At 41.8% G+C, this 27349-nt stretch overlaps 1 protein-coding gene across 1 annotated transcript in view; it reads left to right on the plus strand.

The window, feature by feature from the left end:
- Positions 1-27349, plus strand: part of COL9A1 (collagen type IX alpha 1 chain) — a 96855-nt gene that overhangs the window by 63161 nt on the left and 6345 nt on the right. Inside the window, exons 24-34 of the mRNA XM_087719044.1 lie at positions 4119-4163; positions 8449-8502; positions 8626-8679; positions 11527-11580; positions 12905-12976; positions 15511-15546; positions 15657-15701; positions 17451-17483; positions 21175-21321; positions 23427-23481; positions 26013-26201. Coding sequence (XP_087575170.1) covers positions 4119-4163; positions 8449-8502; positions 8626-8679; positions 11527-11580; positions 12905-12976; positions 15511-15546; positions 15657-15701; positions 17451-17483; positions 21175-21321; positions 23427-23481; positions 26013-26201 — 784 coding nt within the window. The remainder of the gene's footprint in view (positions 1-4118; positions 4164-8448; positions 8503-8625; positions 8680-11526; positions 11581-12904; positions 12977-15510; positions 15547-15656; positions 15702-17450; positions 17484-21174; positions 21322-23426; positions 23482-26012; positions 26202-27349) is intronic.

The raw sequence follows: 27349 nt of genomic DNA on the forward strand, positions 1-27349 counted from the left end.
ATACTTTTTCCCATTTTTAAAATATAAGTAAAGTTACATTTCCAAACTAACAGAAACTGGGTGTTTATTGAGTTTGGCTATATTTTCAGTAAGAGCAGCTTTGAATCAAATAGCAAGATGATGGTGAAAACTAAAAACTTTAAAATTTGGACAAAGCATATTGTAATGTTACCAAGAAGAAATCATGTTGCTGGTGTGTGTGTATGTGTGTGTGTGTGTGTGTGTGTTTTGGCTTAACTGTAAAAATAAACAATCAAAATGGTGTCATTTTACCATGCTTTGGAAATTTAATTTTAATTTTAGGAATCAAATTGTGTGCTTTCTAGTCTATGTATACAGTGCAAATGGGAAAGGCACTCAGTCTTAAAAAGTTAACCACTCTTGCAAATTGCTCAATACAGTTCAAATAATGAATAAATTGGAAATTTTCTGGGTGATTACCTCATTGAGTATAGCAAATTATACACTAGGTACTACCCTGGAAAAGGGTTGACTGGTTGATAAGTGACAGAAGGCTTTAGGGTAGATCAATTAACCCTTGTAGAAAGATACATCCACTGTTCTTGGGTATGTTTGACATTGCATTCATCCATTCATCAAGACAGCTTATAATTCAATCTCCAAAGACAGTCTGGGAGAGAAATTGGTGACATCTTCATCAATTATAGAGCCGGAGGTGGCGCAGTGGTTAGAGTGCAGAACTACAGGCACTTCAGCTGACTGCTATCTGCAGTTCGGCGGTTCAAATCTCACCGGCTCAAGGTTGACTCAGCCTTCCATCCTTCCGAGGTGGGTGAAATGAGGACCCAGACTGTGACTCTGTAAACCGCTTAGAGAGGGCTGAAAGCCCTATGAAGCAGTATATAAGTCTAACTGCTATTGCTAATTACCAGTTTTTCTTGTTGAGCATGACAGTAATTTAGTACAATTTAATTTAGCATGGGAGTATCTAGGTGCTCCCATATTGCGCCTCTTTTAGGCGGCCTGCACTGGTTAATAGCAATAGCAGTTAGACTTATATACCGCTTCATAGGGTTGCCGGTTGTTTTCAGGGTGTGATTCAAGGTACTAATTATGACCTTTAAAGCGCTCCATGGCTTAGGCCCAGGATACCTGCGAGACCACCTACTGCCACCAGTAGCCTCCCACCGGGTGCCGTTGGCCAGACAGTGTCAGCTAGCGACCCCCAGGGGGAGAGCCTTCTCTGTGGGAGCACCTTCCCTCTGGAATGAGCTGTCCCCGGAGCTTCATATAATCCCCGACCTCCGGTCCTTCTGACGCGCCCTAAAAAGTTGGCTTTTCCAGCAAGCAAGCCTGGCCTGAACAAAATAAAATAAATGATTGATTATTGTTAATTTTAATCGAATTTTAAATGTTATTGTTAATCTTAATTGGGTTTGTTTTTTGGATACTCTATCTAATTTTTTTTAACTTTTGTAATATGTGTTTTTTTTAATATACTTGCGAGAAGGGCGGCATATAAATCCAATAAACAAACAAAGTCCAAAATGAGATTTTTAGTAAAAAAAAAAAAGGAATGAAATAAGGCAGTATCTAGGTACTTTTTAATTTATGTACTAATTCTTTAATGCAAATCCAGGCAAAAGCAATAGATCAGTATCACTCTTTTTGCATGTTTACCATGCAATTCCTTTCTGTAAAAACTTAAGAGGCTGGAGGCAAATATTCAAATTCAGGCCTGTTATTGTGGGAAGGAAAAAACTGGCTATTAACTATAGAAGTGATGGCTAACCCTTTTTTGCTTCAGTCCTGAATGTGCGCATGGGGGTGTGCCGACACCCATAATGTAATGTCCCCCATCAAGTCCCGCCCCTGCAAATATGTGCACAACCCCCCCTGCACACCCTCCACCCACCCCCCATTTAGGTGCTAGTAGGCCACCCTGAAGCTTCCTGGAACCAAAAACGGGGCACGGGGGAGGGCACCGCATTCCCCTCATCCCCTGTGCATGAATGTATGACTCCCCCACCCTCACGCATGAATGCGCATCTCCTAGTAGAGACCCAAAAATCAGCGGGTCGGTGGGAGGCACGAGCACATGAATAATGGAGCTGACCGGGCCACGGCTTGTGTGCCTGCAGAGATGGCTCCGCGTGCCACCTGTGGCACGTGTGCCATAGGTTCACCATCATGGAACTATAGTAATGAAAAGCTGTTTTCTCTGGAAACCCTGTCATCTACTGCAACATTCAGAACATCGACAGTTTGGTTATTGATCAAATCAAACTGTTCAAACAACTGCATGCATAATTATTCCCATTGTGTTTGCTAGTTTATGGACCCAGGCAATGCCCTTTGCTGTTGTGATGTTGGCAGAGGTGGGATTCCGTTATTGTTCCTAACGGTTCTCAAATGTGAACGCATGCACACTTCACTCGCATGCCGTTAAAACCTGGCTGTGTCGGCAGGCCTGGGGTTGATGAGTTTCCCTTCCCCTCTCGACTTGTGTGGCTGTTGGTTATTTTTAAATGCTTGTATTTGTAGTTTTTGTGTTTCCCTTTCCCCCCTTGGATTTGTGCACCGCCCTGAGTCCCGCTGTGAATAGGGCGGCATATAAATAAAACGAAACCTAAACCTAAACCTAACCCCATTTGTGCATGCACATGGCCTTCTGTGCATGCATAGTGCTGGCACATTACATCAGGGTGGGTGGGCGGAGCCTCCCACAGCCACTACTGCCTGTTCACCCAAACCATAGAGAACTGGCTGAATCCCACCTCTGGATATAGGATATGAGGCAGAGCCTGGGGAAGGAGTCAAGCAAGTAATCAGCCTAGAGTAATTACATTTCCACTAGCAATCCAAGTTCAGCCTCCCCCCCCGCCCTTGAATTCCATTAGCCCTCCTCTAACACCAAGTTAATGCTGAAAGTTAGTTGTACAGGCAAGAGCAAATAAATCATCTTAACTGGAACTTAATGTGTGGTCCTGATTCTTTGTCCCCGACATGTTCCCAGATTGCTGAGGCTTGAAATCTGTAAGACTGTGATTACTAGTCCCACCTTAGACATAAAAGTAAACTGTGTAATTTTGACCTAGTCCTTTTTTCTCTGTCCAACCCACCTCACAGTTCGTTGTTGTGGGGAAATTAGGAGGAGAAAGCGTGTATTTGAAATATTCATTGCCTTGGCCTACTTCAGTGGTGGGTTTCAAAAATTGTTCGAACCTACTCTGTGGGTGTGGCCTCCTTTGTGGGAGTGGCTTGCCACCCATGTGACCGGATGGGAGTGGCTTGCCGCCCATGTGACCGGATATGAAGATGCTGACGACACTTGTCAGAACCACCTTAGATTACCTCACACACAGCACTGGGATGCATAAGAATATGATGTAAACTTGTTTTTTAAAAGGCATCTTTGGTTTGCGTTAAAACAACTTCAACACACGCAATGTTCTGATTGCACCACAAATGCAGTAGTGATCCTTACCTTTCGCATAGGCACTGAGTTTTATAAATATGAGCATGATAGTGTAGAATAATCATATCCAAGGACCAGTGGTGGGTTTCAAAAATTTTTGGAACCTCTTCTGTAGGTGTGGCCTGCATTCCGGGTCCACTGGTGGAACCTCTTCTAACAGGTTCGGTAGATTTGATGAACCGGTTCTACCGAACAGGTGCGAACTGGTAGGAACCAGAACCTCTGGACTACTTATAAAATAATAAAATGGGATAAAGGTCAATAAATAAATTAAAAAAATAAATAGATGTATAGTTTGCAAAATTGAGGACCTCCCCTCTTCCCAAAACTCATTAAGAGCTCATCTGTGTTCTGTGAAATATCTACTGGGTTGCTTTGCATTGATGCATATCTGAATGGACACCATTTTTTAATAAGTGTACATCATTAGGATTGGACATACCGTATGTAGGACATATCCATCATTATAATAGGACGCACCAATTTCCTTGTGCCTGTTTATTCTGAGTTGAAGCATTCATTTTTCTTACGTTCCTGGTGAATTTGAGGATGTAACGCTTCATTAATATTTGCAGTGTTTCAAGAGAGCTGCTTACAAAGTAAAGCAACCTTTTGACATTTCCATTAAGAAATTTCTCTACAACATTTCAAATATATTCAATATCTGTTTATTTTTTAGGGCCTACCTGGTTCTGCTGGAGCAAAAGGTGTTGCTGGCTCAAAGGTAAAGGATCTTAGGAAATTTGGAAATAGCCCATCCTCTTTACAGATGGATCTGTTACTTATTCCTTCCCTTGGTAGCCTAAATGTGACAATCCCATTTACGGTGTCTTTTGTAGAGTGCTGAAGTCGAAGGAGAGAAAGTTTATTTAGTCAGAAAGCTTCATGGCTGAGCAGAGATTTAGATCAAAGTTCCCACAGCCCAAATTCTTTTTCACCAGCTTCTTTTCAACCTTGATTTTATTAATGGGTCTACAGGGATTACAAACTACTATTTTCAAAAACCCTGAAACAGTTATTGACTCTGAATTTTTATTTCCTTCTGGTAGCAGTGTTAGAGCAAGTCAAAACTGAAGTGAGAATTTGGGGGTGGGTGGGTTTCCTACAGTGGTGGGTTTCAAAAATTGTTCGAACCTACTCTGTGGGTGTGGCCTCCTTTGTGGGAGTGGCTTGCCGCCCATGTGACCGGATGGGAGTGGCTTGCCGCCCATGTGACCGGAAGTGAAGATGCCGACGACACTTGTCAGAACCACCTTAAATTACCTCACACACAGCACTGGCATGCATAAGAATATGATGCAAACTTGTTTTTTAAAAGGCAACTTTGGTTTGCGTTAAAACAACTTCAACACACGCAATGTTCTGATTGCCCCACAAACGCAGTGGTCATCCTTACCTTTCACAGAGACACTGAGTTTTATAAATATGAGCATGATAGTGTAGAATAATCATATCCAAGGACCAGTGGTGGGTTTCAAATTTTTTTGGAACCTCTTCTGTAGGTGTGGCCTGCTTTCCGGGTCCACTAGTGGAACCTCTTCTAACCGGTTCGGTAGATTTGACAAACCGGTTCTACCAAATAGGTGCGAACTGGTAGGAACCCACCTCTGGTTTCCTACAGTAAGCGTTAAGCTGGTTAATGAAAGAGCCATTTACTCTGGATTTGTGCAATAGGCTAAACAGCTGTGTAAATCAGTTAAAGAGGTTGGTTGATATAATATGCTAAGCCTGGGGTGGGCAATTCATTTTCCTAAGGGGACATATGAGAAACTGGAACTGTTGTGGGGACCCAAACCAGTATAACCTGATGTCCTCAAATACCATCACCTCAACTCTTTAGGCTACTCCAGATGAGCATTTTGCAGGTGCAGGAAAGTTTTGTCATCTTCTTACCCCCTCATAGCCACCAAAGGAACCAACTTGGCCTCTTCTCCTGTCCCTTATGGTGGACTTATTTACATTTGATTTCTAATTTCCAATTGATCTCACATGATCCAAAGGGTCAGATATGGTGGTGGTTGGGCATAAAATGCCTAGGTCTGTGCTAAGCCACAAGAGGAAACTTAACAAAGTTGTATGTTGCACAGCTGGGCTGCCGAATAAGTATTTTCCCCCACCCCCACCCCTGGGTATTGGGGAACTTAAAATTTCATGCCATGGGAACTGCAATGGGAATTGAGAAGAGCTCAGGATTCACAGCAACAAAGAGCTTATCACAGTAACCTTCTGGTTAAACTCATTTTGACTTTGTAGCAGTTGCATTGGGATCTGGCTCTGGAGAGTAGTATCATTGCCCTTTTGTTGTGGTTGGATCATTTCCTAGGCTTGCTATAACTTATTGGCTGCCCATATACAGTAGTATCACAAGAATGGTCTGCCTCAAGCACCTTATGAATCCAGCTACTTTCTGGTGGGTGCTTGGAGATGACCCTGACAATCTGTTGTGCAAAATCATTGAGTTCTTGGTTTGCTACTGTTCTGGCCCAGGCTTCCTTAGAAAGCAAGAAGCAGAGTCTTGATCCCAGCAAAAACCCCTTTTATTTATATGACTGTGAATTCCTTTCATTCACAGTCAGCAAGGCTTAGCAAACAGTCTTTCAGAGGAATGTTTATCAACACAAACCTTATCTCGTTTGGAGAACTGCCAAATAACTAGTTTCCAAAGGCAGGGCAAGGCAAAACTTGGCACAGTCTCTCCTATAGTCACAAACAGAACTTTCTACTCTTGAAATGACCGAATTGTTTCCTTCAAAAGCCCACTCCCCATTTGTTCCTCTTTTATTTCCTATAGGAGGGGCCAATCACCTCTAAGGTGTGTCTTTACTCCCACGTCAACCCTGCTTTCTTAGTTCTTGTCTTCTGGCAGCTCTGCGCATGCACACAGCGGGGACAGGCTCCAGCTGTTCCTCTGCCTCCCTGCTATCTAGCTCCCTCTCTGCCTCCAACGCAGAGCCCTCGTCTGAGCTTTTCTCAGCCCCCAGGACTGGACCCTGTTCCTCCCCAACTTCCTCACTGGCCACTGGCAGCCACACAGCTACTGGCAACTGGTGACTTGGCCCTGTGATCATTCCTTGGTGCCCTCTCTTGAATCACTATCCTTGAGGGAGCAGGTCTGTAATTTGGAGGTCCTCCTGAACTTGTAGCTCACAATTAAAGAGTAGGTGGAGACTGTGGTCAGGAGAGCCTCACCTAGCTTTGGCTAGTCTACCTGGAGTGTGAGAAGTTGTTTCAGTAAATCATACCCTTATGAATACTTGGTCAAACTACTGCAACATCCTGTACATGGGTTTGCCTTTAAAGACCACTCCCAAATTTCGTTAGATTGCGTTAATGCAGCAACCTTTATAGTACGTGCTATCCCCTGGTCAGACAGCATTAACTTTGCTAATGTTCTGCATTCCTATAAGCTTCCAGGTGCAATTTTTAAGGTGTTGGTGTTGACCTTTAAAGCTTTTAACCAAGCTACTTTTGGGACTATGTTTCCTTGCATGAGTCAGCCTGACCTATTTATTCTTGTCATCGAGCCCAGCTGGTGGTTGTTCATTTGGAGGTGTTGCTTATCTAGGAATCCTCTCCCATTGGAAGTTAGACTTCATTTGCCACCTGGGAAGGGTGCAGGCAGAGCATGTTCAGAAGGACATTTTGGACCCAACACTTCTTTTTAGATTTTGCTCTCTCTGTCATTTTTTGACTATTTGCTATCTATAGTTTATCTCTCTGGATTTTATTGGATTCTGAATATGTGTCTTCTAGTGAAGTTACAGAGAAGCCTCAAGGGTGCAGTGGGGGTACAAATGCAATCAATAAATTCACCCTGGGAAATTCTGGGTGGCTAATTAATAACGTTTTAATCACATTTCAAATAGAATATTCATACAGGGTTAAAAGCAGGAGTGAAATCCAGCAGGTTCTGACACAGGTTCTGGAGAACCAGTAGCGGAAATTTTGAGTAGTTCGGAGAACGGGCAAATGATGCTTCTGGCTGGCTCCAGAGTGGAGTGAGAATGAAGATTTTGTAGTATCCTTCCCCTGCCATGCCCACCAAACCTCACCCACCAAGCCACACCATGCCACCAAGTCACTCCCACAAAACCGTTAACAAAAAAAATTGAATTTCACCACTGGTTAAAAGCTATCAGCTGGTCTCTGATCGGAGTCTGAACCCTGTCCAGGGTCCTCCACATCTTCCAGAGCTGACTCATAGGGCCCCTCACTGTCGGAATCTGTTTGCAGCTCCAACGGCTCCTCTTGGGTTACAACAGGCAGGTGTCTGCCTTTCCAAATCATGTCCAATCAATTGAATTTACCACATCAAGGTGTGTCAGCAAAGATCAAGAAAAATGGAGGCGGGGCGGGGGTGTGTGTGAGCTAAATTTAAAGTGTTGTTGCAAAGAGTCTGAATATTTATGCCAATATAATATTTCAGGTTTTTTTCCTTGTTAATAAATTTACAGACATTTCTAGACTCCCCGCCACTTTATCATTATGAGTGTAGATTAATGAGGAAAAAAAAGAATTTCAACACCTGTAGAATCAGGCTGCAGCATAACAAAAGGGCAAAAGTGAAGGGGGTCTGAATACTTTCTGAATGCACTTGTATATAAAATAAAAGGAAGGGACACAATCCGTTCATTGAAAGGCAGAACGAATGCATTACCAAATTGGTTTAAAAAGCAGGTTTGCCCATTCTTAGTTACAAAAGAAGAATGAGTATTCTGAAAAAATGGAAGACAGTTCATTAAAAGCCAAACGGTCCAGACGTAGAAAAATAATTGGCTACATTTGCTCTCAATCTCATTGTAGGTGAGGTGGGAATCGGACAGAAAATGATTCTGTTGCCTGAACGTATCTCATGGGATCAGATAAGGAAAAAGTAGACACGAGGTAGAAAAATGAAGACTAGTGAAAAAGATTTTTAAATAAGATTGTCTGGTTAAGTGGTTTAGCCTAAAATGGCCTGAAAGTGGCTCTTATATTTTAAAGGTGCTAAAATCTTTTCTCTCCAACAGGGCAATGTTGGTTCTCCTGGAAAAACTGGCCTGATGGGAAATTCGGGCAAACCTGTAAGATAGTTTCTTTCTCAAGTTTTACCCCTTTTTTTTGTTTTTGAACCAGAAGATTTGCCTTTTTTGAAGTATCAATCTTTACATGTATACAGTGTGTTGTTCTTACAATCCCGCCAACAGGGAGAACCAGGATTGCAAGGAGAACCAGGATCGCTGGGACCCAAAGGCCCATCAGTAAGTTTATTTGCTCGGTTTCTGGTTTAGATTGAGGCTCTGGATTTTTCTGATCCAGGTTGTAAAAAAAAAAATCACTTTCTGATGAGAAGTAATTTATAAACTGGGAGAGTTGTAGAAGTGGTGCATTTAACTTCCCTTTATTTTCTCTGTCTTGCTCTGTTTTTCTCATTTTCGCTCTCGTCAAAATGCAGTAAAACATAGATTTATATTCAATAAATTGAAGCTGAGAATTTGACTCCCAATATTCTAAAACAGTTCTCAGGAGCTATGAGTTCTTCAAAAGTTATACATTTAAGAAAAGAAGGGAATTATGAAATATATGTTTGGATACTAACTATATTAATGATGTTTAATTTTAATTAAATGCAAATGGAATCCAATCCATTATCGTTTTTATTCTGGCCCTGTTTTTTTTTTTAAACTTTTCAGTGCATAGCTTCCAGTTTGCAGTTCTCTGACAGGAAATATTTACACATTGCATAGATAAATCTAATTCCTTTCATTTATATTTGTAATATACATGAAAAGCCAGTGGAATTTCAAATAATCATTGTAGGAGGGCAGCCATGTTAGTTTATTGTAACCCCAAATTAAAAGGACTTTGATAACCTCTTCAGATTAACACGTTACATTAAAAGACATGAGCTTTTGTGAGCTACAGCTCATATTATTGCTGTATCGAATGAAGTGATCATTGAAAGTTTACAGCATGTCTTTTAATATTTAATGGTAGAAAAAAGTGCTATTGGACTCTCTCTGCTTTTTTGCATAATAGTGGCTCCCCAAAAGTAGCTTGGAAAAAAATTCAAATGCCGTGATGTATGCACACCTACGAAGATCAGAATCTTGCAAGCCATGGTATTTTCTGGGATAATCCATGAAAGTGGAAGTTGGACTTGAAAGAAGCAGGATAGGAAGAGTATCTATGCCTTTGAACTTTGGAGTTGGAGAAGACTCCCGACAATACCATGGACAACCAAAAATATAGAGCAATGTCTCATTGAACAGATAAGCCCAGAGTTCTCATTCGAAGCGTAAATAACCAGGCTAAAATTATTTGACCATGGACATATTATGAAATAGCAATAGCAGTTAGCAGTTAGACTTATATACCGCTTCATAGGGCTTTCAGCCCTCTCTAAGCGGTTTACAGAGTCAGCATATTGCCCCCAACAATCCGGGTCCTCATTTTACCCACCTCGGAAGGATGGAAGGCTGAGTCAACCTCGAGCCGGTGAGATTAGAACCGCTGAACTTCAGATAACAGTCAGCTGAAGTGGCCTGCAGTATTGCACCCTAACCACTGTGCCACCTCGGCTTGTTCGAAATCTAGCTCTTTGGAGAGGGATGGAATACTGAGAAAGTGGAAGGAAAGAGAAGAAGAGGATGACCAGTCAAAAGATGGATGGATTCAGTTACAGGCAACAAGTGTACCAGGGAACTGATGGGAGACTTGAAGGAACAGGTTAGGGATAGATCTTCTTGAAGAAAGCCTACCTGTATTGTCACTTAGAGTGGGGTGGGTTGCTGCTGGTTTTACTACTGGTTCGCTACCTGCGCGCAAAGTGCGTGCACGAGATGGGAATCGGGAGCAACCCACCCCCAACATTGGTGTTGAAAATGACTTGGCTTTTCACATAAACAATCCATCAATCAAAAGTAGCTTCCTTTCAAAACATTTTCCTATGTAGTCCATCATGATTCTTGCAGGAACAGATTCTCTGGGCCTTCCTTCTCAAGAAACGGCCAAATAGACAGTTATGAATTTTTATTTTTATTTTGGAAATGTCATTCCTCAAGCAGAGGATCATTTCAGATATGATAGCAGAATCCTGCGTTACTTTCACCAAATCGCATGCCTTTTCAGCAATTAGTCTTGTACAAATTTCTCAAGAGACGAGTGCGACTTTATATATACTGTATGTGTCTGTCTGTCTGTCTGTCTGTCTGTCTGTCTGTCTATCTATCTATCTATCTATCTATCTATCTATCTATCTATCTATCTATCATCTATCTATCTATCTGTAGTGTCACAACCCCTGGTATGCCCAAATACGGGAGGGAGCATACTGCTACACTTTTCTGTCTATCGGCTCACTCTGGGAGCCATCCAGGCAGAAAGCCATTTTTAAAATGTTGCCTTTGTTACATTTGTGTTGATATATATATGTGTGTGTGTATATATATATATATATATATATATATATATATAGATAGATAGATAGATAGATAGATAGATAGATAGATAGATAGATAGATAGATAGATAGATAGATAGATAGATAGATAGATAGATAGATGATATAGATATAGATATAGATATAGATATAGATATAGATATAGATATAGATATAGATATAGATATATATTCTATCTATCTATCTATCTATCTATCTATCTATATCTATCTATCTATCTATCTATCTATCTATCTATCTATCTATCTATCTATCTATCTATCTATCTATCTATCTATCATCTATCTATCCCTGTGCATTGCTATTAAATGATTTCTTGGAAGAGTTGCAATATGAGGGCTTTTTAAAAAGCATGTATGCATTTATTAGCTATCTCTGGTGTTTTATTACCATATTTTATTAGCAATCTCTCTTATTTAATTAACTATCTCTATTGTTTTTATCATTTTATCAATTGTAGGGCAGTTTTTTTGTTTTTTGTTTGCAATAACTTTCTTTTCCACTGTTATGCTTCTTTGTGCTATTAGCAGACTTCGAACAGCTTGATTTTGGTAAAATATCACTATTAATCTTCCCAAAAAGGCAATTTCACATCAAGAAATGTAGCCGTTTCTACTTCAACACTATATATTTTTGTTTCTTAAAAGGGTAGCAGAGGTGAGCCAGGCCCTGCTGGTCCTCCAGGGTCACCAGGTAAAACGGTAAGCAGGCAGTCTTGACTTCCATCACTTTAGTTTGCTTGGTCAAAAGTTTGCAGTCACCAGGTCATTCACTCAGGCAACGACAAGATGAAATGTGAATAGGGACCATTGTCCACTTGGTTCATTTTTCAACTTCTGGCTCAATTGCATCATTATTTGAACTTCCTAAAAAAAATATCTACTTTTTAAAAAACTAACATTTAGTATTGGAAGCTTCACTCCTTACAGGGTGAAGTTAGATTTTAATATTCTTATGCCTTTATAAGGAACAGGAATGCCAAAAGGCTACCTCCCTCTTCCCCCTCCTTTTTTGCTACCCAGCATGAATACCTTCTTTGAAAGTCTTCGTATTTCATTTGTGCGGTTTCTGCTGGAAGGCCACTTTCCATATTCAGGCTCTGAAAGAATTCTCTGTTAGAAGGGAATGCACCATAGGCTCGATGGCTTGTGGCATTCCCCCGAACCCATAAAGACCCCATTGTTTTAGCAGATTGATAAAATCAAGAAGGTGCTTTCCCCCTAAAACAGCTAATCATAACAAAGCAATTTATTCATGTATTTATAACATTTATATAGCCACCCATATTCTAACCAACTCCGGGTGGCTTCAGAGTTCGACATACCCGTATATACTCGAGTATAGGCCGACCCGAATATAAGCTGAGGCACCTAATTTTACCACAAAAACCTGGAAAAGTTATTGACTCGAGTATAAGCCTAGGGTGGGAAATGCAGCAGCTACCGGTAATGATGTCCCGTGCAGCCGCGGGAGCGATGTCCCGCCTCCTATGACACAAGGCACAGTGATTCCTATCATTGGATCACTGTACCTACCAGAGGAGGTGGGACATCGCTATGTGGCTGCTTGCCATAACAAGGAGGAGGTGGGACATCGTTGCAGAGTGGCAGGAGGGGGAGGAAGGGGAATCGTAAGACAGCCCTGCATTACATTAGAACGTGAGGAGGGGGGATGGTGCGGTGCACGCTGCGCGGCAAACTGACACAGAGGGAGGGGAAACTCACAGGGGCACTGGGCCATTCACGAGCGTCACCCAGCGGCATGGCCCCGCCCCTTTTTCTCCTCCATTTCGGGCAAATTTTTCACTGACTCGAGTATAAGCCGAGGCGGCTTTTTTCAGCCCAAAAAGTGGGCTGAAAAACTCGGCTTATACTTGAGTATATACGGTAGTCTCCTGTTTTGAATGAGATGCACAGCCAGCTGTGAGAAAGATCTAACCCAGAGACTGGCGGTCTATCTCAACTCTCCCTTTTTCTCCAGCGCAAAAGTGCTCTAAACCGCTGCCATCTCTGATTGTTTTTACAGGGTGCAGAAGGAGACATTGGACTGCCAGGTTTACCTGGGCCACCGGGACTGCCTGGTCCTAAAGGCAACAGGGTAAGGAGATGCAGGTCAGAAGATGCTTGACCACTTGACTCTGGTCAACATCTCTTCACAAAACGGAAGTTGTTTGCCTTGTGCCAAATTTAAATCCACGGAAGGGAGAAAAAACGGAAGGTTATGAAATCACCGTGTCATGTTTTCTTTCCAGTGTTCTTCGAGAGTTATTGTACTGTACAATTAAACAATTTTTTTTCCTCTTTAATGTTTTCCCTCTATTTCTCCTTTGCTAAATATTGACAGAACAATTCATCTTGCCGTTACAGCAAGAGTTCCTAGTGTAATCTTTTCAATAAGAGAAATTCCCTGTTGTAGCTCCAGCCCTCTGGAATGATCTCCCTGTCGAGATCCGGACCCTTATTACCCTCCCGGCCTTCCGCAAAGCCACCAAGTCCTGGCTGCTCCAGCTGGCCGGGGGGAGGGGGGGCTGTGAAATATCCAGCCCCACGGAAATTGTGAATGTTGTGGTTTTGTTTTTAAAGTGTTGTCTTTGTCTAGTTTTCCCCCTTTCCCTTGTCTATTGTGAGCCGCCCGGAGTCCTTCGGGAGTGGGCGGCATACAAGACAAATAAAATAAAATCAATCAATCAAATCAAATAACCCAAAATATAGCATTTGTTTGTTCTCATTCTGTGTCCTTCATAAAGTACTGGCTGCCTGAGCCAAATTTTGTTGAAGTCCATCCCGTCCACTTCTGTAATAATTTCAAACCAAAGTTAATCCTTTGGCCTTCCTTGCAATTCTGTTTCCTGTACTCTGTATGACTAGAACCTCTAGGGTTGCTAAAGCTATTCAGATAATTTTGTGTGGGATTTATCTTCCTTTCCATGTTTCTAGAGGTGAGCTTTCTGATTCTGAAGCCTCTTAGCCAGTAGCATCTGCAGAGGGGCTGCGGGGGAGTCAGAGTAAGCTAAGTAATGTTGCAGCACCTTGGGGGATGCCCCACCCATTTTCTATGTGTGCTGTGACATCACACAAACGCCCCCAAAGAGGGTGCTGTTATATTGCAGTGCTAATTCCACCATTCTGAGGAAAGCAGTAACACTCATTGGAGCTGATAGCAGAGCTTAGAATAGGGGTGTCAAACTCAAAGCCTGCAGGACGGATCCAGCCTAAGGGGTGCTTAGATCTGGCCTGTGGGGAAGAGAAGGAAATAGTGAAGGAATGGCCTGTGGTGCCTCTGCCAGCAAAAATTGGCTCCCGAGCTCCATTTTCGCTGGCAGAAGGTTGCAGGGGGCCATCCCAGCCGAAAACAGAGATCAGGAACCCATTTTCGCTGGTAGAGTGCTCGGGCCACCATAAGCGCCCCTGACATCAAGCTGGCCATGGCCACACTGGCCACACCCACACTGGTCTCCCGAGGTCAAACACAACTCAATGCGGCCCTCGTGAAATTGAGTTTGACATCCCTGGAAATTAAAAGAGGAAATGATGAATGAGAAAAGCTTAATTGAAAAATATATTGAGACATTTATACAGGATTATTTTTTTAAAAAAAAACTTTAAATGTGCCCTACATAGAAAACAAAAATTAGTTGCCGCACAAGCGATTACGCTATATTACACTGCTATAATGCTTATCACCCAAATCTAGACTAGGGTTCTCCAATCTTGGCAACTTTAAGCCTGGCGGACTTCAACTTCCAGAATTCCCCAGCCAACAAAGCTGGGAGTTGAAATCCGCCAGGCTTAAAGTTGCCAAGGTTGGAGACCAGAGGTGATATTCAGCAGGTTCTGACCAGTCCTGGAAAACCAGTAGTGGAAATTTTGAGTAATTCAGAGAACCTGTAAATACCACCTCTGACTGGCCCCACCCCATCTATTGTCTGCCTCCCAGCTGACCGGAAGGAAATGGGAAATTTGCAGTAATCTTCCCCTGGAGTGGGGAGGGAATGGAGATTTTACACTATCCTTCCCCTGCCACGTCCATCAAGCCATTCAGCACCTACCAAGCCACACCCACAGAACCGGTAGTAAAAATTTGGAATCCCACCACTGTCTAGACCGGTGATGGGTTTCTAATTTTTTTCCTACTGGTTTGCTCACACGTGCCTCCTGCCGCTGCTACTACCGGTTCGCCTGATCTGGGCCAAACTAGCAGCAACCTATCTCTGGTCCTCACCACTGATTCTCTGCAAATGCATTTCTCATTTCAAACTGCATGACATTCCTGGAGAGAATTTTTCCTATACACCAGCTGAAGTGGGCAGTTCCAGATACCTGAATGAACCCACCTTTGGAACTGCCTCAAACTTTGAACTGAATGGGGATCTTGCTTTCACATGAGTTTTCATTCCAGTGGGTGCGAGAGTGTAAGCATGTGGATGTGGATTAAGATGATGAAATGCTAAGTATTCACAGAGCATGCTTTTATGTTTTAATGTTTAATTAATATTCCATTCATATTTTAAGATGTGGTAGCAGAGCACTCTAGAAGGCAAATCATACATTCTCACTTTCTAAATACAGACCTGACTCATTGTTTAATTATTAGGCCATATTTATATGACTGCATTTTTCATTTGTATTTAGGGTTCAGCTGGCGGGCGAGGGCCAAAAGGAGAACAAGTGAGTATATAAACTTGCACAATCCATTTATTTTCCAACCTTGCCAAAAACTCTGGAAAGTATACGGTGCATATTTACAATCTAGGCTTGTCTGTCTTTTTATATCACAGGGACCTGCTGGGGGAGAAGGAGAGTCTGGACAAAGAGGCGACCTTGTAAGACTCAATGTGTTCACTCCTTTCGATAGGAAATATTCAGACTTAAAATACAAAAAACCCTATTGTGTCTTTCTTTTAGTGTGACTAAATAGTTCAAGGAAATTGTTCTTGCCAACACTGCAGATTTAATAAAGGAAGCCTTTAGTAATGTAGCAAAATGTTAGGAAGGGATTTGCAATTCATAGAACATGCCAGATGCAATAAAATCACAAAGCTGCCTATTTCCACATTTATTATTTATTCAATTGATATGGTTTCGTAATCGCCAATGACCAGATAGGGCCTCCAAAAAGGATTAAAGAAACATCATCATGATAAATAATGGACGCAAATGCCATCTGACTAGGTTATGGTAGTCTTCCCGGAAAAAAAACAAGGCCAATAACCCTCTCCAAATCAAGAAATGTGAGCTGGGTTCTTAGTTCTTCTTGCCCCGTGACAAAGTCTTTGCTGAACTTGATGACAATCTGAGAACCACTATCATTACTGTCTTCATGTCGGAAAATTGTTTGTCCTTCCCCCCCCCCCCTTTTTGAACTGTGAGCCACCCTGAGTCCCCCCAGGGAAAAGGGCAGCATACAAATAAAGGGAAATGAAATGAAATTAATGCATCTCTTCCCTACCTGGCAATGATTGGCTGATTTGGTCCACAAAGCAGCACTTCATTTACTTATGAGGGTTCACCGACAAAAGGGCGACTGACAAAAGCGCGCCCGACTAAACCACGGTGACAAAACCGCAAGTTCTAAAGTGCTCCGACGAATCAGCGCTGAGTTGCGGCGACAACAGTGCGGCGACAGAACTGTGCTGTAAACCTAACCCTAACCCTAAACCGAACCCTAACCGTAACCCTAACCCTAATCCTAACCCTAACCCTAAACGTAATGCTAACCCTAAACCTAACCCTAAACCTAACCCTAAACTTAACCCGAACCCTAACCCTAACCCTAAACCTAAACCTAAACCTAACCCTTACTTTCTTCTGTCGACGCGCTGTTGAAAATCGCCCTTTTGTCGCCGCGCTGTTGTCACCGCGTTGATGACATCGCGGTTTTAGCGACACGGTTTTGTCGGTGCGCTTTTGTCGTGCGCGCTTTTGTCGGGTCACGCTTATGAGAGTTGGTTCGCTGGAGCTTCTCCCCAAGTGGGAACTTGAAAAGAAATTTCCCTCTTTTAAAAATAAATGCATGAATCAGATTGGCAGCCCTCAAGGCCAAGGTAATCTTCATGGCTTTATTCTCAGGTGCTAGTTCCATGTTTCTTTTATAAGACCTCCCACTGAATATGATCATTCCTGAACTTTCACTCATCAATGGCTGTCCTACTTGAGGATTCTGGGCCACAAAAACCTAGACAGCACTAAGATTGGGGAAGACATGTATTAATTGCACTAGCTGTTTCTGATACAAAAACTTATTAGGTTTCCTATTTTTGATGGTTGCAAAGATTGGAGGCCAAGAATGCCCCAAATAAAAATACCGTGAATTTGACATATAACCGTTTTTATACAGCGAAAACTCATCCAAGGCCCTACTCAACATTCCAACTTCAAAATGTATATTCTGTTGCGGAATTTGTGGTTATTGCTTTCTATCCTTTTGAAGCATCCCTCTAAGACTTCTCCTTTCCTGTAATTATGGTAATACCTGTATACATTCTATATGTAGAAAGAATAATATGAAATGGATTATATGTAAAACTGCACATATCTATGCCAACCTGACACCATTCATCTTGCTTTGTTAGGGTGAAGCAGGTTTGCCAGGCCCTAAAGGATCTGTAAGTATGATGAACTGCAGGGTTACTGAAAATCCAAAACATAATAAATCAGCAGAATGTGGTAAAAAAAAAAAGAGGGTAGTTGTTTGCTTTCGCAAATATGTTAAAATATTCAGTTCCCCAAGGAAAGAAGCTAAGATGGAATGATTCATCCATTTTCTCCTTTTAAAACTGTGGATTATTCTCTGGAGACTTTTCTTTTTTTCAAAAGTGAGAAATGTAACTTTTTCTAATGTGTAGAACGGAGGAGGGGCGAGCATGTAAAAATGAAGTTGGTAAAACAATAAAAGTATATAAAAATTCTGGGAAAGAAATGAAGGATTTAGAACTAAGTATTGGCAAAGCAGTACCTGCCAAGTCAATTTCTATATAGCATGTATCCAGATCTACACACCTTCTAGAGCACAGAGCATCACTGCTATAAGGCGTAAACCCTTGGCATCCTTAACTGCGGTTCAGATTTCTACATAGCCATGTAGTCCAATTGCATTGCAAATCAGGATGCAACATCTGATCTACTTTAGAAGTAATTTTAAAATTGTGGCTACCAGCATGCAAAAAGAAGCAAAGGGAAATGTACTGATTGGAACCCTGTTTTTTGATATGGTGATATATCAAATATCTCTATCTCTATCATCTCTCTCTCTCTCTCTCTCTCTCTCTCTCTCTCTCTCTCTCTCTCTCTCTCTCTCTATCTATCTATCTATCTATCTCTATCTATCATCATCCATCCATCCATCCATCCATCATCCATCCATCCATCCATCCATCCATCCATCCATCCATCTATCCATCTATCTATCTATCATCTATCTATCTATCTATCTCTATCTCTATCTCTATATCTTATCTCTCTCTCTCTATCTCTCTCTATCTCTCTCTCTCTCTCTATCTCTTATCTATATCTTATCTATCTATCTATCTATCTATCTATCTATCTATCTATCTATCTATCTATCTATCTATCTATCTATCTATCTACCTACCTACCTACCTACCTACCTACCTACCTACCTACCTACCTACCTACCTACCTATCTCTATCTCTATCTCTATCTCTATCTCTATCTCTATCTCTATCTCTTATCTATCTATCTATCTATCTATCTATCTATCTATCTATCTATCTATCCATCCATCCATCCATCCATCCATCATCATCATCATTATCTGTCTGTCTGTCTGTCTGTCTGTCTATCTATCTATCTATCTATCTATCTATCTATCTATCTATCTATCTATCCATCCATCCATCCATCCATCCATCCATCCATCATCATCATCATTATCTGTCTGTCTGTCTGTCTGTCTGTCTGTCTATCTATCTATCTATCTATCTATCTATCTATCTATCTATCTATCTATCTATCTATCTATCCATCCATCCATCCATCCATCCATCCATCATCATCATTATCTATCTATCCATCCATCCATCCATCCATCCATCCATCCATCCATCCATCCATCCATCCATCCATCCATCCATCCATCGTCACGTTGGTTCCTGTTACTTAGATTGCCTTTCACTTTTGCAAATTATCAGCTCATTTCAATCAGTGGAAGGTGCAAAATTAAACTCCCTCTTACCTCCATGGTAAAATTCTGCTATAGAGCGCGTTATTTTGCGTGTTGAATTAAACATGAAAAGATGCTGAAGGTTCTTTTTTTAGATAAACTCAAGGGGTTCACAGTTCTCGTGATGTGTGGCAACATGTCTCAGTGGTGTCTGGAGTGGGAGCAGCATTTGTTGACTCGGTGGTGTTTGGACTGGAATATTATAATTAATGACATTTAAACAAACTGGAATATGAAAAGTTAATCATCCACCTCATCTGAAAGCCATTAGGCCTGGTTGTCCTGGACTAATGGAGAAATATTGTTCTATATTATAAAGTGTTATGTGTTATTACTTACATGAAGGGAAGAAAAATGGTGAAGGCGGCACGAGAAATGCCATTTGTTCATCTCTGATTAAGCAGTTATGATGATCTGAAGGGTGAAAATGTGCCCTGGATGGTTTAGAAAGGGAAAAGAGGCTTTGCAATTTATTTCTGTGAATGGCAGAGGACTACAGTAACCATTCAAACTTAATAGAGTTCGAGTACTAGAGGACTATATTGAATTTCCGAAATACGCAATGTAATGTTTTAGTGGAATTGAGTTACATTTTGAAAAACAATACTCACCTACATCCTGCAATTACAGCTCTCACTGAATAGTCTCATCGTATCAGTTCTCCGTATAATCATTCTAGGGGCTTTCTTTTCATCTGTACATATGACTCAATGAGACAATTCTTCTGTGATGGTTGCAACCGTTTATTACATTTCCCTTTGCTTTTCTTCCTCCTTTCCTTTCTTCCATTCTTCCATCCATCCTTCTTCTGCAGCTTACAACAATACCCTCCTAATTTTCTCTTTCCCCAAGAAGAGAAATAGCTCCCCACCATCCCAAATGCTTGTACGACCAAATTCTATCTTAGCTAATATTTCTTTCCTTGGCAGTGATATTTATAGAACACAAAAGTGATGAGCTTAAACGCCCTTGTATTTTATAGCCTTCTGGTGGTTAAGCTGTTTTTAAATATTTAATATATTCATAGGATTTGTGCAAAGAGAGGAATTGGAAATTGCTTCGGGGATTCATATTGCTTAAATAATGTTTTGCTGCACAGGTGCCTGTGGGGACAAGGGAAATAAAATGCTGCTTGCTATGCGGAAGCTTCTTTTTTGGTTTAAGAGGAGAACACAAAAATAATAATAATTTTTAAAAACCTGACTGAAACATCAGATTTCCAGGTTATTTCTCCCTCCTAGGACGTCTTTGCAGAATTTCAGATCAAAAGTAATGTGAAATGTTATGATGTCATACAGGGGTGGGTTCCGTCTGCAGCTACTGCCGGTTAGCTCAGGGATGCGCCACACGTATGCTTGATGTGCGCTGTGTGCGCATCCACAATGCAACAAAAATTGCTCTGCGCATGCGCAGAAGGCAAAAATAACGCATCGCCAAGAGAACTGGTTCAGGCACATGGCAGGCCTGGGTCATTGCCAATTCCAGGCCGGCAAGTTATTACCACTTCGCCTGAATCGGTCCGAACCGGTAGGAACTCACCTCTGGTGTCATAATAGCCAGAGGTGGGCAGTACATGAATTAACAACCGGTTCACCCATCCCCAAAAATGTGAGAGCGTGCGTGCACATGCTCACTTTGCTCGTGTGTGCGCCATCCGCACATGTGCCTGGCCTTCCGTGCATGTTCTTCACTTACGTGTGTGCCTTGCACACATGTGTGCGGCATCAATAACAAGGCTAAATAGGACAGTGTATCTCTGGGGCAGGTGGGCAGGCCCTTCTCACCTGCAGGTCACAGCTACCAGCTCTCCCGAACCGATCCAATCCGGCAGCAGCCCACCAATAATATAGCATCTTATAATAGTGGAAATCCACATGTTTGGGAATTAAACCTATGGATTCACTGGAATGCCCTGTGCCTTGGAGGAGATAAAAGAAGACAGCATTTGTTATCTGTTTATTGAAAAACCTTCTCATTTAGCAAGCTCACATTATCATTTAACAAGGTGTCAAGAAAGTTAAGATAAATGCCACGAAGGAGGAAGCAGAGTTCTGGTATTATAAACTTTTAATTATGAAGAAAGTTGTTTACTTCTTGCCCCCTTCTTTGTTAGGATGGCAATCTTGGTGAACCTGGCTCACGTGGGCCCGAGGGAAACCGTGGCATGCCTGGCATAGAAGGATTCCGTGGGCCTCCTGGCCCCCGTGGTTTGCAAGGGGAACAAGGGTCTCAGGGGCTGCCTGGCAGTCAGGGACCAGCGGTGAGTAACAGTTCCTTTTTTATAATATGAGTGTTGTCCTGGCAAGTGCAATTCCATTCTTCGAAGAATAGATGCGGGAAGAAGAATGTATTTCGTACTGCTTGGCTTGCTAGCATGGCTACCCAGTTATGAGTTAAGAAGGATCCTTTCTGTCACTTGATTGGCTTTGCGTGGAGTGCTTTGAGTGGAACACTAGTGCTGTCCTAGCTGAAACAGCACATTACACAATGCAAGAGGGACGAAGATCTCCTTTTTTGCCCAAAACTTTAATGAGGTGCAGAGATTGTTACTTCCAGAGGCCTTCTGCATCCTGGGCAAGGGGTTACGACAAAACTGCCGATACATTTCAAGACTTTGAAGTCTGAAAGGGAAGCAATTGGTTGGGTCTCCAGATGGATCATAAATGGTTTGTGCTTTCCACGGAGCTTGAGGGTGACTCTCCCCACCTCTCCAGGGAAACGTGACCTGCCCCAGTTACAGCCCTAATTGAGGGCCTATATTTCTAATAGGTCCATTGTGAATCTATTAGTGTCCTGGATCCTCTACAACAGTGGTCTCCAACCTTGGCAACTTTAAGACTTGTGGACTTCAGCTTTGCTGGCTGAGGAACTCTGGGAGTTAAAGTCCACAGGTCTTAAAGTTGCCAAGGTTGGAAACCACTGCTCTACACTATCTAAGATGCCAGCCTTAATGCTACTCTTTCAGCTGAGTTTGCCCACAGCAGCACAGAGTTTTGAAAAACAATTGGAACTACTAATGAAATACATATTCAATAAATTTGTGCAGGCAGCAGCAAAGAGCAGGTAGAACTAAACCATACGGTGAACAGGGCAGGCAATCCACCTTTGAGAATTAATCCTAGGCTGGGAGTAATTCAACTCCTACTGAAAAGGTCCTACCTCAGTCTAGGACTGTGATGCCGAATCTATGGCACGCGTGCCAGAGGTGGCACGCAGAGCCCTCTCTTCTGGCACGCACTGTCAGGCCTGCAATTATATTCCTTTTAGAATTTTGGCCTGCCACACTTTCTCTTATTTCATTATGCTGTTTCATTAGTATAGTTGATGGGAGGGGGGAATAGACAGGAGTAGGATTGTGGAATGTATTGTTATCATTCTTTCCTAGAAGACCAAGGTCATTTTTTGTCTCCGCACTTTTACACCTGACTGGAAGTAGCTGGGTGGAGACGCCAGTGTGGAAGAAGAAGATTGGACCATGTGATGGATTGTGGGTGTAGGGACAAGATAATGAACTTTTAACTGAATGGAATTCTGATGTAATTTCCAGAATTGGGATTAACACAGATGTGCTAAAATGCCTGCTTTATTAAATTGGAACTTTAAGGACCGTTAAGCCTTGGACTCTGATTTAATTCTACATGATACTTGGAACGCTGACACGCACGCTGTCAGTCCAGGTCAGATCTCCATGGCGTTTCTTTCGTGAGCTTCTTTTTCCTGCAAACGACGAAAGAGAAGTTCTTGAAAGAAAAACATCTTCTTCTTTTTGCTGGTGTTGGGATTCCACGCTTCCTTCCAGCCAGCTGGTCTTTGGCTCTCTGCTGCGGATGTGCACATGTCCATGAACATGTGTCCATATGCATACATGCATACGTATGTGTCAGTGGTGGGTTGCAAATATTTTTACCCCCAGTTTGGGTGCACTCCTGCGCCCGTGCAAAGGTGACATGGGCAGGGCCTCCTGCTTCCACTACTACCAGTTCAGCCTCAAGCAAGAGGCTGAATTGGAGTAGCAGAGTTTTCTACTCAAGGGGTGTGCCTGACTCTATGGGGAATCCCTTCTTACCTCTGTTCTCATGCCCCACATACTCAGCTCCCCTCTTCTTCTGCTTATCTTCTTTCTAAAGTAAGGGGTTAGGAAGCAGCATAAAGGACTCACTGGCATCCTATACTTGGGACCTTAATGCATGTTCTGGCCTATATTCTTATTCTTGGCTTTCTGCTCCTTGTATTATTGGAACTGCTTCAATCTGCAGGCTTGAAAATATGCTTGCAGCTGCAGAATTGTTCCCTTTACTGCTCATATTCCCATCTACTCCATCCTCACACAATCACTATGTTATTTTAATGTTGTATTTCTTTCAGGGCAGAGAGCCGACTGATTTGCATATTAAACAGGTTTGCATGAGAGTAATACAAGGTAAATAAAAACACTCTTAATATATTTTTAAGGTTGCTCATGAGTATATTTTAATGTACATACCTAACGCTACAATATGATGGGCCTATGTTCTGTTTTGTCCACTCTTGCATTCATTTTCACTCAGCATTGTCTTGTGCTAATTTTTGAAATCCAGCGGGATTTACTAACTATAACAGCTGAAGTGCAGGATCTGGGTTTGCAAACTCAGATTCAAAGTCTCTTACTCTATCCTGATTCAAATCCAATCACACTCTCACACAACCCAAGATATTTCACAGGCCTATTGCGTAGATCAGGGGTAGTCAAGCTTTTTATACCTACCGCCCACTTTTGTATCTCTGTTAGTAGTAAAATTTTCTAACCGCCCATATTAATGGTGATTTATAAAGTAGGGAAGTAACTTTACTTTATAAAATTTATAAAGCAGAGTTACAGCAAACCCCTACCGCCCACCATGAAAGCTGGAACGCCCACTAGTGGACGGTAGGGACCAGGTTGACTACCACTGGTGTAGATAAAGCAGCAATATATGTTTTACCCCACCAGGTACTATAGAGGTCTCAAGAATAAGGCAAAAAATAAATAACGTAATAAATGAAATGTGACTGATTTATAACAATGCCAGTACAAAGTTGGATGGAATGTGAGAGAGGTTTTTAGATGTCATGAGGTGTAGTACATGCTACAAGCACATACAGCATATGCTTTCCTAAGTTTGCTGGGAAGATAATAAAAATGTTAATCTCTATAAAAAGAAAACCCTAAATGCAGCCTTATCTATGTACTATGTACTAGGTATCTCTTGTAACACATTGAACCTTACTTGGTGAGGGAGCAGCAAGCAAGTGATCAAGGCACTAAACTATTTACACAATTGAAGACAATTTTGGCATCAGAATTACGATTTTTGCAGAGATGTCGTTTTTAAAAGGGGGTCAATCATAGCAATTCATTTCTTAAGAGAAAATTAAACTCTTCTCCGAGAAACTCATATCTCAACTTCTAGATCTCTCTCTCTCTTTCTCTCTCTCTCTCTCTCTCTATCTCTTTATCCCTCCCTCTCTTTCTCCTCCTCCCTCCCTCCCTCCCTCACACATAGATATTCTCCATGGAAATTTTCTTCATGGAAAATAGGTTTCGTAATTGGTGGTTTTTTTTTTACCTAATAGGATTACATTTGGAACTGCTAAATGATCATTCATTCTTTCTTGCTATGGTGGGTGGTCAGATCACTGAAAAAAGGATGTGACATATCCATTGCCTCCAAATATTTGCAAATCCAACCCCAAAATCTCTAGGGAGGCTAAGAAAACCTCTAATCTGAAACTAGCAGTCAAACCTAGATAGATTAGTGATCTATTTCTCAGGAGGTTTTCTGGGTTTGCAAGAGAAATCGATCGGTTCAACCTTAGGACCTTAGCACAGGGAATAAGGTTATTCCAGTAAACAGGAATATGTGTTAAATAAAAGATCTTCCTCCCCCCCCCCCCGGCAGTCCTACTGATGTGACTCATCTACAGGCATTAATCATAAATAATGTTAACTCATTGCTTCTACCTAATGTTGTAGACTGACCTCTTCCCTCCCTGCTGAACAAGAAGGGCCGATGAAGCTTTTCCCTTCTAGGATTCCCAGATTCTGAAGTGGGGAATTCAGCTGTTCTAAATAAGGCCCGCTCTGAAGGGAAGCCTTAATCTCACTCTCACAGCAAATCTCTTCAAATCTGACTTCTTGCCACATGAACAATCAGCAATAATCCGTATACCATCAACCAGTTTATAACCCTAGCAAATTTCATAGTAATAGATTATCCATCGTGAATTTAGGAAACTTGTACACCGATGGTTTCCACCGTTTTGAAATCAGATGTGGAGTTTTGCAATTCCCAAAATACAGGGAGCCTTGATGGTGCAATGATCAGAATGCAGAATTGCAGGCTAACTCTGCCCACAGCCAGGAGTTCGATCCTGACTGGCTCAAGGTTGATTTAGACCCTCCATCCTTCCGGTTGTCAGTAAAATCATGACCTAAATTGTTGGGGGCAATATGCGGACATTGTAAACCGCTCAGAGAGTGCCGGTATATAAGTCTGAAGTGTTACTACTATTAGGAAAAAAAAACCTGAGCTAATTTATCTCAGGCTCAGCTTTCTCTTCTAACATCCAGAGATTTGAAACAGTCCGTGTAGCTCTTCTCAACTGTCAGCTCAAGAGGACTGACACAGATTTCCCCTTTCCCCCCTTTTTAAGCAGGAGAGGAGACTTATGCCAAATATTAGGCTGTTCGGTTTTCTTCATTTCTTTTTCTTCTCTTTTTGTGAGGAGAAGGAGGACTTTAGTTTTGATTTTGCCACAACACTTGCAGTGATTAACACTAAATGAAAGGCACAGTTTGCCTCATGAATTGCGAAAGGAAGATACGTTTGCATCTTGTCCACAAACTGCTTAAGAGAGAAGGCAGTTGGGAGAAGCTGACGGTGTGGAAATGGTCTGCATGGACTTCAACACTTCATTCTTTTCATTGAGCAGAACAATTGGTGCAGATGGCTGCTAGTCTTCGGAGGCCTGAATTTGGGGCTCCTGGCATTCCAGGCCCACCTGGCCCACCTGGCTCCCCTGGACTTCCAGGAGACAGTGGCTTCCCAGGACAAGCTGGATCCCGTGGATTGCCTGGTCTTAAAGGCCCTCCTGGTGAGATTGGTCCGAAAGGTCCCAAAGGTGAGAAATTCAGAATATTGCTTTGTGCATCAGATTATTATTATTATTATTATTATTATTATTATTATTATTATTATTATTATTATTATTATTATTATCATCATCATCATCATTATCATTATCATTATCATTATTATTATGTGGTTAATCTTTGGTGAGATTCACAGCCTTTGGGGCTGGTTGTTGTTGTTATTATTATACAATTGTATCACAGCGGCCAGTTGTTTCGCCGGATTTGGCATTGGTTACTAGTCAGGCCCCACCCAGGGGCCTAGGACGTCGTAACGTATTTTCGTAATATGCGTGCAGATCCAAGCAGTGCGGCTTTTTGCATTTGACTCATGGTGATTTTGTCAATTTTTAACTGTTTTAAATGTAATTCCAGTGCTTTTGGAATAGCACCCAGTCTGCCAATTACCACTGGAATTACCACTGCTGGTTTGTGCCATAGTCGTTGAATTTCGATTTTTAAGTCCTGGTATTTTCTTGCAGATGTTTCATTGCCCAAACTATGGTAGGTCACTCCAGTTCATTCAGAGTTCTTCAAACATTTTGGGTTTCTAAAGTGACCCTTGGGTGGAATTTTTTCCATCAAGTAAGCCTGGGCTAACCTTCCATTCTTTTTTTTTTTTTGTTAGTCCGTCTGTTCTAGAACAAACAGAAATTCCTTGGCTTTACAAATACGACAGTCGTTGGAATAGGCAGAAGGTGCAACATCTAATCCACATCACAGCCATATGGGGCATCTCAATAGTGCTGATATTTTTTAGCTCTAATCAGAAAAATGGGAAAGAAAAGATTTGGGCCAGGTCGGCTATTTTTGATCCTGAGCAAATTGGGATATGGGGGAAGTGGTTGAGTGGGAGCATAATTCGCTTTCCCCAGCATTTCAATATGTGCTGTTTTTCAAGATCCGAGGTGAGTGTTCTGGTCCTTATTCAGGTGTTGTGTGAGCTCATCTGGCAGATGAAGAGCGGTGTCATTATTATGTAGATAATACTCTATTTCCCTAATGTAATCTGAAGGATGTTTGGCTGCAAGGGTATAAAACCAATGGATGCAATTAATTCTTGGTCATCTACTTAGGGTAGATGTTCATCAGGTCCGGTGATTCTCAACCTAGTTTGGATATACTGGTTCGTAGCTTA

This window comes from Thamnophis sirtalis, unplaced genomic scaffold (assembly GCF_051295495.1).
Source record: "Thamnophis sirtalis isolate CommonGarterSnake01/CBP01778 unplaced genomic scaffold, rThaSir2_p1.2 scaffold_6, whole genome shotgun sequence".
Taxonomy (NCBI): Eukaryota; Metazoa; Chordata; class Lepidosauria; order Squamata; family Natricidae; genus Thamnophis; species Thamnophis sirtalis.